Source organism: Balaenoptera musculus, chromosome 2 (genome assembly GCF_009873245.2).
Source record: "Balaenoptera musculus isolate JJ_BM4_2016_0621 chromosome 2, mBalMus1.pri.v3, whole genome shotgun sequence".
Lineage (NCBI taxonomy): Eukaryota > Metazoa > Chordata > Mammalia > Artiodactyla > Balaenopteridae > Balaenoptera > Balaenoptera musculus.
The window spans coordinates 31,859,608-31,873,001 of record NC_045786.1 but is presented as its reverse complement, the minus strand read 5'-3'; the positions used below and the strand labels follow the sequence as shown (position 1 = coordinate 31,873,001).

At 42.1% G+C, this 13,394-nt stretch overlaps 1 protein-coding gene across 8 annotated transcripts in view; it reads left to right on the top strand.

Moving 5' to 3' along the window:
* The window catches only part of MTMR10 (myotubularin related protein 10), a 45,281-nt gene that overhangs the window by 1,063 nt on the left and 30,824 nt on the right, over positions 1 to 13,394 (top strand). For 6 of the 8 annotated variants that reach the window (XR_005018699.1, XR_005018700.1, XR_005018698.1 and 3 more), the window contains exons 3-5: positions 10,486 to 10,622; positions 12,166 to 12,238; positions 13,044 to 13,186. Coding sequence is in view for 3 of the 8 variants with exons in the window: in XM_036842640.1 (XP_036698535.1) it covers positions 10,486 to 10,622; positions 12,166 to 12,238; positions 13,044 to 13,186 (353 nt within the window). In the remaining 5 variants the exon portion in view is untranslated. Of the gene's footprint in view, positions 1 to 10,485; positions 10,623 to 12,165; positions 12,239 to 13,043; positions 13,187 to 13,394 lie in introns of those variants that run through there. The other 2 variants (XM_036842641.1, XM_036842642.1) reach the window with 2 other exon arrangements.

The window sequence follows — 13,394 nt, the reverse complement described above, 5'->3', positions numbered from 1 at the left end:
GTCTACTGAAATGTTCTTTTTTAAAGCGATCATGAATTGCTTAGGTGGTGAAAGGACTTTTTGTCCTTCTTGTCCATCTGCAATTTCATGCATTCATGGTTAATAATCAGATCACATTTCAGTAGTCTAAAAAGCAACTTTTATTATGTCTGGGTCTCTATACCAATAACAAAGCTTAGTGAACTTTGAATTACTTACTTGGCAATTGTTTTTTGAAGGTGTCAGCTGTGTTTGCAAATCTTGTTTCAATTTAGAATAGGGTTTCCCAACAGAGACACTATAGACGTTTTGGGCCTGGTAACTCTTTGTTGTAGGGCTGTCCTGTGCATTGTAGGATGTTTAGCAGCATTCCTGGCCTCTACCCATTAGATGCCAGGAGCACCACCTCCTCTACCTCCTACTTGTGGGAACCAGAATGTCTCCAGACATTGACAAACCCTTTTGTTAGGGGGTGGGGGGAACCCTAGGGGCAAAATTTTCCTCCTGTGGAGAACCACTGGTTTAGAACAAAATTGACGTCAGAAGACCTTAGAGGTAGAGGTAGGAATTGATGGTAAATCGGAGATTAGTTTTAAAGTGCATAATGCATTTATTTGATTGGTATTTTGAGTTGTATAGTAATTATATAACAGCTAGGAAGTCAGTTGTTTAATCTGATTTTTGGGGAAAGTAGCCAGGAAAGCCTGTTTTAAACATGAAATATAATCAAATACCAGTTTGTGTGGCTACTATCAACATTTTAAAATCGCAGTTGTTACTTAATGCTAAATCTGATAAAATGATTAGAACTCTATAGGTAGTAACTGAACAAATAGGGTAACTTAAAATTTTGTGCTTTAAAATTTTAAATATTAAGTAGGAACAAACAAATTTAAAACATAAACCTATGGTTCCCTATTATAGATGTTAACTCTTAAAATTGTTTTAAACTTTATTTGGGGAGTTAGTTATAAATATTTTCCCTTTATTTTGTTAATGCTTTTTAGCCAAACAGTGTGTACTAAATATCCTTTGTACTTGTCCTCAAAGTGAACAATAGAATTAATAAGTAACCTTTGCTCCGTGTGTGTGCTCTGTTTTGGTCTTAGTCACTCCAGGCATTTAAACAACCCTGTGGCAAACAGTGCTCTTCCTGAATGAGTGCCTGTGAGCTATTGAACTTTGGGTCCTTTTACCCTGAACAGGCCCTGTTCTTTGATTCTCCCCTTCTGATGTTTGATTTGATTTGACACTAATAAATCACATGGTCTTAGCTACAAATGATAGTGCTTGATTTTCTTTAGTTAACTTCTATATTTAAGCTTTGCTTGTGAAATTGTTACTAAATATCACTAAGCTTGAAGAACTTTACATTGAGGGATTATCTGTTCTATAGAATTAACTAAAAACTTACGTTTCTGTTAAAATGTCAGCGTTTTCTGGGGAAGTTGTAAACCCATTTCCTGACTGTCAGTGGTTTACTTGTCTTAGAAATCATAGCTAAGTCTGGATCCCCTGACCCGTGGTAGCTTTTCTTCACTGGCTCCGTGTGTGCATACGTGATGGCTTTGGCACCCAGCATTCTGTTTGCACCTAACCTATTCCTCACAGAACATTTAGTCAATGCTAAATTAGTGTGTCTTTGCCCTCCTTCCCCACCCCTTCTGTTCTTACCTTCCCATCCTGGTCTTCCCACGATCTTGCCGTTCTTTCTGTCTGACCCCCTCCCCCCCACCCCGTCATGGTCTCTGTGCCCTGCTTCACCTCTAACCTCACCAACTCCCGCTAGAACCTCTGTTGCTCCCTTTTCAGCCTGGGAAGTCTGGAAGACAAGTGGAGAGTAACTGAAGCATTGGTGATCTATAAGACCTGGGCTGCGCTAGGGCTTTGCCTAAGAGGGCTTCATAATATAGTTCTGGCCTTCATTATAGTCAGAAACCAAGAGAAAACTTGGCCAAGTCACCTGCGGCTTTGCACAGACACGCGAAACAAGGAAGTAATTGTTCAGAGGTATAGTGTTGGATGTTATGCTTTGGCAAAATGCCTTGGGTTCAAGGATATCCTACTTCAGTTGCCCAAAGTTTGAACTTTTAATTCAATAAGCAGATGAAAATTGAAACACAAAATCAATTGTTTATTTGCAGTTACCAAGTGCTCTGTTGAACTTAACAAGGCTGAATTTAAAATGATCTTCAGCTTTTATTAAACAAAGAAAACAGAAGAAATTGACTAGGAATTTAATTTAGATTGTGGTTTATGTTAGTAATATTCAGCTTGCCTGGTTCATGAAACTCCTTGAGATGGAGATTGTATCTAATTCAGTTTTGTGGTACCCAATGTCCAGCATAGTGCATCGAGATGTTGGTTGAGTGAATGACAGTGAAAGGACCCCTCAGACCACCTGCTTAAATTGTTCCCGTAGCCATGCGTGCGTGCGCACATACGCAGACAAACAGACCAACTCTCAGGTTTAGGAGGAAGGGGAAGACTCTTACTTTATGCCATGCGTCTTGCTCTCTCCCAAAGCCACACTTCTCAAGAAAATTGTACCTGAGCCTAGAAGTGAAATACAGCACTCTGTCAAAGCACCTGGCCTTTGCCTAGGCTTTCTCTTCATCTTCCCGTCATTACCTGAATCTCATTCTTTAACGATTGTGTTGTGTGTGTAAAATCACCCCAATCCTTTTGAAAAGAGGGAGAGTATGAATTTTAAACTGTGTATGTGTGTGTGTGTATTCTAGCATATATTTGTGAGAGCAGGTGTTGCCACACTAAGCTTGTGTCTATTTGGGTAGCTGCTGGGCTGGTGGATCCGTTCACTGAGCCTGTGAGTACCTCCTGGGTTCCTGGCTTCATGCTAGCTGGGAAGGTGCTGGAGGAGCAGTGGGCTTGAATCGCAGCAGGGCTGGGGCAAGCTCCATGCTGCCTGTGGACAAGGCAGAAGACTGTGACCTGGACCAGTGGTTCCCAGATTCTAGTCATGGCCTGGCTGGCATCAGATCTGGATAAAGTTTTTATCAGCCCTTGGTCAAATTGAGAAAATTAAGAAAAATGCAGCTTTTTTCCATAAAGCTAAATTGATTTGCTTTAAATTCTGAGATTATGTCCTTCCAGCTTCTTTGGTGTAGATATGTTCTTCTATTAGTAGCTGTGACTTTAAAAAAGTTTTTAAGTGAGCTCTTGTGTCGGTTCCCTGAATTATTTTTGTAGTATACCTGATTTGTGGAATCTGAACTGGAAATCACTCCATGAAATTATTGTAATATTATAGGTACAATTTAATGAACACTCACACAGAGAACATCAGTTATTTTATCTGCCTGGAGTCTTTCCACCATCTTCTGAAAAATGCACCCTCTCTCTTCTGACAAATTCTCCTTCCCCATCTCCACCCAGCCCGGGGTTCTCGTGTGGCCAGCAAAGATGATAACCCACCCCCAGACTGCTAGCGTGAGCACAGGTTTGCCTCTGGATGTTTTCAGATTGGCACTGAGGAAAGAGATCCTTTTCCGTAGCGCTGTCCGTGGCTGAAGCACCAGCAAACTTGTCCAAAAGAATGACGTCACGTGTTGAGAGCGGCAGAACACCGAGGGAGAGTTCTGATGGTCCCATTTTCCTTGAAGTCCAGCTGACACCAGAGCCACAGAATTTTTCTTTTTGCCAGGCTAGTTCCGGGCATGTTTCTGACACTTTCAACTAAGATCCTTAACTAATATATGATATAGCTTACAGGTTAACTCCTCATGACAGCCCTGTCAGGAAGGTACCAATTTATCTTCCTTTGACAGGTGAGAAAACTATACAAGTCATAGAGGTTAAGTAACTTGCCCAGTGTTGCCCAGCCAGCAAGGGCAGAGCCAGGATTAGGAGCCCGACTCCCAGGCTGTGCCTTTAACCACTAAGCAGCAGGGCCTGCCTGACTGTGCTGACACCAGGGTCCAGATTTATGCTCTGGGATTGGATAGCGGGTGGGTTGGATGTCGTCCTAGAGGGAGTGCTCTAGGTGAGGTAGAAAGAGCTCTGTCCTCGGCTCTGCCCTTTCCATAGCAGACAGATTTGACCCAGCTTGACAAGCAACTTTCAAACGATTTCAGCTGCCAGAAAATGGAATGTCTCGGGAGTCAGTGGACTTCCTGTCTCTGGCCGAGCTGAGCGGAGGCTGGTGGAATGCCAACGGCTTTGTTGTGAGGGGATGAGATTTGCAGCGAGTGGGGCTCGGTGGGCTTTCGCTCTCCGGGACATGATTTTTTTTTTTTTTTAATATTTATTTATTTATTTTGGCTGCACCGGGTCTCAGTTGCGGCACCCGGGATCTTCATTGCGACATGTACACGGGATCTAGTTCCCCGACCAGGGACTGAACCCGGGTCCCCTGCATTGGGAGCGCGGAGTCTTACCCAGTGGACCACCAGGGAGGTCCCTGGGACGTGATCTTTTTAAGGATCTGTGGGGTGGGAGGGGGATGGCCTGAAGTGCTGTGGCCACGGCCTGAGTTGATGGTTGAGTGGGTACTGACTGCTCGTTCCGTACTGCTTGGTAGAGGGGGAGCAGCCGAAGAAGAGGGCTCCTGCCCTGAGTCTCAGTTCACTGGCAAGTGCTTCAGTGGAAGAGAGCCGAGGTTGTGCAGGCTCAGAGGAAGGGCACCTGAGCCGCATTTGGGGAGGGCCTGGCGGTCGGGAGAGGACTTGTGCTCTGCCCGGTGGTGCCCGCTAAGACTCAGCCTCTGTGCACAGGCGGGGGTCAGCTCGGCCCTCCCTCTTCCATCTGCAGTGCCAGCAGCACTTCCATTAGGAGATTAACTAGTAGATCGATAATGAATGCGCTGATTGTCCGAGTCTTTTGTAATCAGATCAGAAAAGGATACGACCTAGGGCCATCCGGAAAATGAAAATAGGCATTGTTGGGCAGCTGTCTTGTTTATTGCATTTTTTTTTTTAACATGTTCACTGTTTGGACCATTTATGTACTACTGTCCTCTGCCTCAGTGTACGTCTTATTTCCTCAACTAGATTGTGAATCCCCTAAAGCAGACTGTCTCTTTCAGGTGTTTTTTGTTTTGGTTTGGTTTTTTGTCGATAGGCTTTAGAGATCCTTGTAGACTGAATTTCGTAGTATTTTAATTCTTAGATACCCTGCTTTTGAAAGACAGAAGGCCTTGTAACTGCTCCTTGGAACCGTGAACGGTGTAACCAACTGCCGTGTCTTAGCATTGGGTCTGTGCCTCACCTGGACAACCTTCTTCTGAGGGTTTGGAGCCGTCCATTCCTCTGGCGCCTGTTACAGGACCTCAGGTCACCTCCTTACTCCTGACCTTGCAGCTCCTGCTCAGAAACTCTTCTTGAACCCCCTTAAGGAAAATCCTGCTTAAACCAAAAATAAAATCCAAAGTCTGTAACCTCTGTAGTTTGCTGACACTCACCTTGCTGACCTCTGCACTGTTTCCCAATGTTGATATCTGCTTCACTGAGACCCAGATGCCTTTTTCCTTATTCAGGCCTTTGTTATTGTGATCATGTGTTCTCTCTGTCTTAACCCTCATCTGCCTTCAAGATTTTCCTCTGGTCTCTTCCTGAGGTCTGCACTGCTGACCTTCCTCCAGCCCCCATCATGGGTAACTCTTACTGGACGTGGTACTTGATTCCGTGCTTTTTTGTATCGTGCGTGACCCTGTGAGTACCAGGAGCGGCCTCAGATGTCTTGTGCTCATCTTGTACAGAGTTTCAGCTTCCCTTAGCAACTGTTAGGCCACTTTAATTCCTGAATTTCTCTGCAGCTCAGGTGACACTTGGACTACCCTGGCTTTAATGTTGGAAGTCCTGCACGCCAGGAGTCCCCAGTCCCAGGCTGTCTGGGATGGTCACTCACTGAATGTAAAGCCACAGACTGAGCTATGCCTTGGGCCTCTGCACATTCCGTAGGTTAACTAGCTACTGTGTACAGTGAGGCTTTGTCTTAAACTATTTTTCAAGCTAAAATTTATGGGAAAAATTATTTTAATTCATCAAACATGTATTGACTTTCTAAATGTGTACGGTATTATGAAAGATACTGTGGCATAATTTTTGGTTCTCAGGGAGTTAAAAACTTCCCTAGCTATACCATTTGGAGACTTATTAATTTTAATTATATTTCCTTTCTTATTTATCTTTACAGATGAAAGGGTCTTGAGAAAACAAACTTTGATGATTTGTTGATTCCTTCCCAGGTTATAGTAGAACGTCTTGGCCCATCATCTTCTAGTTTAGACAGTTTTTTCTCTGGTGCTTTTTGCATACCCTGCACTGAAGCTCGCTTCCTGCTTTTTCTTTCGTGCGGCCCCCGTCGCTTCCTGCCCGTGGTGTGCTGGCAAGTGCCCGGTGCTGAGGGTCCTCCCACGTGGCTGGCAGCACACCGCCCTCCTGCCGGAAAAGCCCAGGAGGACAGTCTCTGGGAGCTTTGAAGCTTCAGTTCTAAGTTTCCTCCTCAAGGTCACTAATTTAAAATGTAGCAAGAACCGTCTGGTCGCTCTTCTGTTTCTGCATCTGTCCCCTCTGGGAAGAGGCACTCTGAATCCCCTGTTTCTCTCCCACCTGTGAGGTGGTTTCCTGGCCCACAGGACTGCAGTTCGTGCCTGGCAGTAGCTGAGGACAGTTCCTACCCAGGGTTCCCTCTTTTTTTATAAAGTATGAGCAGAAAATTGTTCTGTGAGCAGAGAGCCATGCTGCATGATCCACGTATTTTATGGAGTGGTTCCATGTGAACAAAATTTAGTGTCATCAACTAAAACTCAAGCCAGGTTAACTTGGCACTTATTTTATTACATGCTTGTGATAATAAGAAGTCCCAGTTCAGCATCTCCCCGGAAGTGCCCTCCTTTTCTTCTTTCCCTCCATCCCACTCTACTTCTTCTATCCCACAAGCTCATTTCCACTCTCCGCTCAGAAAGCTATGTAACAGTTTTCCTTCAAAGACCATAGCCCAGTGGGTCCCTATTTTACTGTTGTTATTGTTGTTTCGTATATTTCTTGTCCATTTTCTTTTCTTTAGTAGTTTTATTTTTAAATAAACTTGGATTTGTGAAAGGGTACAGATAGTTAACACATACTCTTCACCCAGCTTCCCCTAATGTTTATATCTTATAACCTCGATAAATTTAGCTGAACTAAGAAACTAACAGTACTGTTAACTAAGCTGCAAGTTTTATTGACATTTCCCTAGTTTTTTCACTAATGGCCATTATTTTAGCGCCCCTGCCAGGACACCATGTCTCCCTAGTCTCCAGCCTGTGACAATTTCTCCGTCTTTACTGATGGATGATGAATTCTTTCATCTTGGCTCCTCTATCCTTTTGAAATGTTCTCCTTCTCTCTCTCTCTGTCTCTCTCTCTCTGTCGCTCTCTCTCTCCCCCACCCCCATTCCCCCCTCTCTTTTTCCCTTCCCTACTTTCTGGCATTCTGGAACTATCAGAAGCTCCAGATTCAATATGTCTTTCCTCTGCCCCAGCCCTGGAGTCAAACATTTCTGCAGTGAGTCCTGGTTCCTTTTTTTGGAGAATGGTATTTAAATACCAAGATCTGAGTGCTGAATGTGGTTTGTTACTGGAGGCGTTTTCAGGAGACAGAGTAGAAAATAAACACGTGCACACTAAGCCATGTATACACACACCTCCCTTTGTTTCTTTACCTCTCCATCTTTGTATATATTAAGATTTACCTGAGTTTATACCAATGTCTCAGACTCTAATCTAGCCCCACAGAGTTCATTCACAGATTTGTGCTTAATTTTGCTTTTTTATGATGGAGAATGGGGAGCAGAGCAGTTAGGCCTGGATTTCCAGCTTCACTTCTGCTGAGTGCTGCGGCTCATTGGTGAGAAAGGAATCTTTTGACCTGACTGTGGCAGACACATGCTGGGGAAGGGTTGTGGTTCCTCAGTGCTGCTGAGCAGGCCTCCCGAGCTCTGAGGGCACCGTACCATTGCAGGTGGAAAGTGCCTTTCCTCTGACAGGATGTGCCTGAGCGCTTCTTCCAAGGCTTGTTTCACATAATGTTAAGAGTTGTCACTTAAGTGACCGTCTCTAGCACAGAGCTGGGCAAGCTTTTCCTGTGAAGTCCAAGACAGTAAATGTTTGAGACTTTTCAGGCTGTGAGGTCTCTGGTTGCAAGTACTTAGCTCTGCCTTTGTCCCGTGGAAGCAGTCATAGACAGTACACAAATGAATAAGCATGGATAGGTTTCAGTAAAGCTTTATTTACAAAAACCAGGGGGCTGCATCTGGGTTGGCCAAGCCCTGGACCCATTAAATGCCTTCTCCTCCTTTTATCTTTGTCGCATTCTTGCTGCCTTTGTGGACTGGATATGTTACATTGTGCCCTTGGTAAAAGAGTCGGGTTGGTGGAGAAGTGCTGCCTGAGCACGTGCATCATAAACACGGTTGGCTGATGGCACTAGTGTGGCCGCGTGTCCTGTCCCACAAGCCCTCCATCTCTTCCTTTCCACTGGTAGATTTTGCAGCTCTCTGTGCATGTGGTAGGCGAGCAGGGGTGGCTCTGGGACAGTTTTCTGACTTCATGTGCATTTACCCTCCAGCACTTATCTCCTGACCCTCTTGGTGCGTGGCCGTGTTACATCACTGGTTTCTGTCTGTCTGGAACCACTCCTGCTCCATTGGTGGTGCTGGTCAGGTGAACCCAGAGCAGTGAATTGGTTCATTCACTCGGGTGTTCAGCACTCATTGACCAGGCCCCTGCCCCATGCTGAGCCTTTGCCTTGCAACTAAAATGTCAGCATCAGAGAAAGACCAGTCCGTTTTCTACCCTCATGGGGCATGTGATCCTGAGGGTGAGACAGGCAATGATTTTTTTTTTTTTTAATTTATTTTTACTTTTGGCTGTGTTGGGTCTTCGTTTCTGTGCGAGGGCTTTCTCTAGTTGCGGCGAGCGGGGGCCACTCTTCATCGCGGTGCGTGGGCCTCTCACTGTCACGGCCTCTCTTGTTGCGGAGCACAGGCTCCAGACGCGCAGGCTCAGTAGCTGTGGCTCACGGGCCCAGTTGCTCCACGGCATGTGGGATCTTCCCAGACCAGGGCTCGAACCCGTGTCCCCTGCATTGGCAGGCAGATTCTCAACCACTGCGCCACCAGGGAAGCCCAATGATTTTGAAATATGTAGAGTATGCATAACTGCAGCTGTGGTCAATGCTGGGAATTCCAGGTAAATGATGCTGTGATTGAGGGAGTTAATCTAGGCACGGAGAGTTTTCAAGGCATTCCTGAGAAAGCGATTGGGCTGAGGCAGAAGGAAAGCATATTCCAGGAAATGGGCACAGCATGTGCGAAGACCCCATGGATCTTTGCAGTCCGGCCCCTGAGAGGGACTAAAAGGCCAGTGTGGCTGGAGAGGGAGGATGAGGACAGCGGTGGGGCTCAGGGTGCAGGGGGTGGGGAGGAGGGCGGGAGGCCACGTGGAGGAGGCTTGTCTGCAGAAGAGACAATCACTCCATTGGTCTGAGCCGAGAATTTGACATGAGCACGTTTGAATTTAATCCTCAAGTAAATGTTAGGGTTCTGTTCTTAAAACTCATCTTGTGCATTTAAGAACTTTGAATAAAAGTTATTTTTGCAGTTCAAATTTATTATAACATTTAAGAGAGAGGATTGTTTTGAGACTCTAGTTGCGCTCTGTGAATTGGTGGGTGTTTGGGGCTTGTCAGCAACGGTTCTGTCCATCACTGTTAGAGGTGTTTCTACTGGCAGAAATAGGCAAAGTAGCTCAGTACCCTAACTCTTCTACCATGGACCCTAGAGAATGATTACTTAAAAACGTCCCTGGGTCTGGTTGCATTTTAGAACTTGAAATTAAGGATTAATGATGACCAAGCTTTAAATCAATTGCAGAAAATTATTCTCTTCAAAGAACATTAAAACTTTTGTTTTAGTTTCTTATATTTATTTCTTTAGTCTTCCCTTTTAACTCTAAAACTATATTTTAAAGTTTTATTGTCAACTAAGTTATAATGTGAGTGCAGAGGGAAATTTAATTTGTCTTTATGGAATATATTTTAAAATAAATAGATTGCATTATTAATTTTGAGGTTAATACTGCACTGTTTCTCATACTGAACTGTCTTAGGAAGGAATCAAAGATATCGGTTTGGGAGATCAAGTCACATGTTAATAAAATACAAATATCCCATCAAGTAATACTCTGAAAGAGACAGTGCAGCTTATTTCTTCTCCAGGGCACCTTTCGGTAAATAAATGAGAGACAGCATGGCATAGTAAAGAATGCAGACTCCAGCTCAGCCCTTCTGGTTGAACCATCTCAGACCCTTAAGCTCTTTGTGCTTCAGTTTCTGTGTCTTACAAATGGAGTGCGATGCCCCATTGTGACTGTTACCGATGTGAGGTCCTGGTTCAGTGTTTCTTCTTATCGTCATCATGAAATCTTCCTTCTAGGTCACACAGCGACTGTTGACATTTTGTGGTGTGGTTGTAGCTCACACAATGATATGTTTCTTTTTGTAAAGGAGAAATTGTCGTAAATGAAGTCAATTTTGTGAGAAAATGCATCGCATCGGACACAAGTCAATACGATTTGTGGGGAAAACTGATATGCAGTAACTTCAGAATTTCCTTTATTACGGATAATCCAATGCCATTACAGGTGTGTTTGATTTGTATGCTGTTTAATCGTATCAGGGCTTTTGACTCTAAGCAGTACGTATTATCGATATTATATAAAGCACAGATATGGAAAAATTATAAAAAAATTATTAATAAGTGATTAATATAAGGTTGGGAATGTATTATATTAAAATTCAAAATAAAGTTTAAGGAGAATGTTGAGACTTGAGGAGTATAATTAGTGAGATGGTTTTAAGTCACATTGCTGTGTTTATCCTCTGTGATCTTTGCTTATATATCCTTTTCAATAAAGGAGTTATTATTTCCTTCTAAATCTTTTAACCTATCTATAAAAACAAAGATATCCATTTTACTACTCATAAAGAGAAAAAATTATATAGCAAATAATTTCATAGATGCTGCACATTTTACATATTTTATAGTATCTTTAACTAGTATTTTTCCAAAAAAGTCAAATTCTCATTTCAGATTTCTAGTAGTTAGAATGAAGAAAAATATTGATAAAGTTTTTCTTTAATAACCCTCTTGCTATTTTATATTCTTACTGGAAAACAACAGTTCCATATAATTTGAGTTTTCAAAAAGTCAGTCATTCGTTTGCCTAACTTAAAAATCCTGGACTTTTCCTCAACTCCTATTTTCTGTTTTGATTTGTAAAGTGTTATATATACACTTTTACTCCCTAGACCTTTATTTGTAATAGTAATATTTGGATGTTAACTCTAAACTTTTGACTGAAGTACGTAACTATGGATAAGTGTATTTCAATCTATTGCAATCTGTAGGTATATTTAGACTAAATTTAAGGCATTTACAGATACCCAGTATGTAGAGACACTAGATTATTTGGCTGTAAACTTGGGTTTTTCCTATTATTTTTGGCTTTATTTCGATCTTTGGCCCCAGATTTCACTATAAATGAGACCCATGTACCTAGAATAGCTTAAATCCAATACCACTAATAGGAAAAATAAGCCAGTGCCCTACCAACAGAAGGTTAATAGCATCAACAATGTCCTTAGTCTGAAAGTGCGTATAAAAAATGGGTTTAAAAAGTAAGCTGTAGTTTGACTAAAGATTTTTATTTCAAGTAGACTTTCTGCTCTAAAATCTCCATTGTGAAAATCAAGCCATGATTTTACCCATTAAAATCTGATGACTTTGGAGCCCCTTTTTTTTATTATTTTGGTGACTGTTTAACCAGAACTAGATATGCAAGTGTTTGCCTGTGAAGTGATTGACAGTATAATATTACATATCCTGTATGTTATAATGACATTGTAGTATATAACTTGACTTAATTTTATTGTTTAAAATGTGGGGAGAAAGGTGGAGAGAATGTGAACACAGTACGTGTTTCTCTCTTCCTCCCCTTACTTTCCTACTGAAGTGTGTTCTGTGATAACTACAGCCTTAGAATTGTCATAGCTGCACAGGCAAAAGCTTTTGTTCTTTTTAGAGATTGTTGTCGCAATTTCTCATCACACCTAAAAGTAAGGCTCATATTACCATCGTGAAGTTATTGGGAAAATAATTTAAATGAATGTATTTTTTTATTTCAGAAATTCCATTATAGAAACCTTCTTCTTGGTGAACATGATGTCCCTTTAACATGTATTGAGCAAATAGTCACAGGTATGTATTATTCTTCACTCAGCCCCTAAAAGCTGGTTCTACTCGGGAATTCTTGCTTGAAGAGTTACACCTCTCAAATACTTGGGCTAGAGTTTTATTTCTGTAGGTTTTTTGCTTTTTCCTTTTTTTTTTTGGGTCCCAGGAAAATTAATGGAAAAGAAATCAATAAATTATTTTTAAATGGAGATATAAAATATATGGCTTTTAAAAAATATTTATTCATTTGTTTGTTTGTTTATTTATTTTTGGCTGCATTGGGTCTTCATTGCTGCGTGCAGGCTTTCTCTAGTTGCGGCGAGTGGGGGCTAGCTACTCTTTGTTGCGGTGTGCAGGCTTCTCATTGCAGTGGCTTCTCTTGTTGCGGAGCACGGGCTCTAGGTGCACGGGCTTCAGTAGTTGTGGCACGTGGGCTTAGTTGCTCCATGACATGTGGGATCTTCCCGGACCAGGGATCGAACCCGTGTCCTCTGCATTGGCAGGCGGATTCTTAACCACTGCGCCACCAGGGAAGTCCCAAAATATATGGCTTTTTATATTTTCTAGTATTTGTCCTCTTTTTAATTAAAATTTTAATCATTAAATATAGATGGTGGTGGTTTTGTGCAAAGAAATATCTTTAATATCGTCAAAAGCAAAGTTAAAACTGATCCCCCAAAGTTCTAGGAATTATACACAAATATGAAAGATTCTAGAGAAGCAGAACTGAGTGGTGGGTGACCTTCCGATTGTTTTCAGTAAGAATTTGTTAAAGTGTACTAAAGAGTGAATATCAAGAAAGAAATTTTTTTATTTTTTTATTTTTTAGTAAATGACCACAAAAGGAAGCAGAAAGTCCTGGGCCCAAACCAGAAGCTGAAATTTAATCCAACAGAGTTAATTATTTACTGTAAAGATTTCAGAATTGTGAGATTTCGCTTTGATGAATCAGGTCCTGAAAGTGCCAAAAAGGTAATCCTGTTAAGTTTTATCATGGGTTTTGCACTATATTTACCAGTTGCAGTTCTGTATGGAAGTTCTCATTTCTCAGTTGCTCAAATTTTTGGTTTTTTTAGGGAAAGTTATCTCCTTATGTAAAGTCAAAGCCAGGAACGTTAATAGAACTGTTTCCTTGGACTAGTTTATGGCTGCTTTAAAGTATTCTATGTAATTTTTTAAT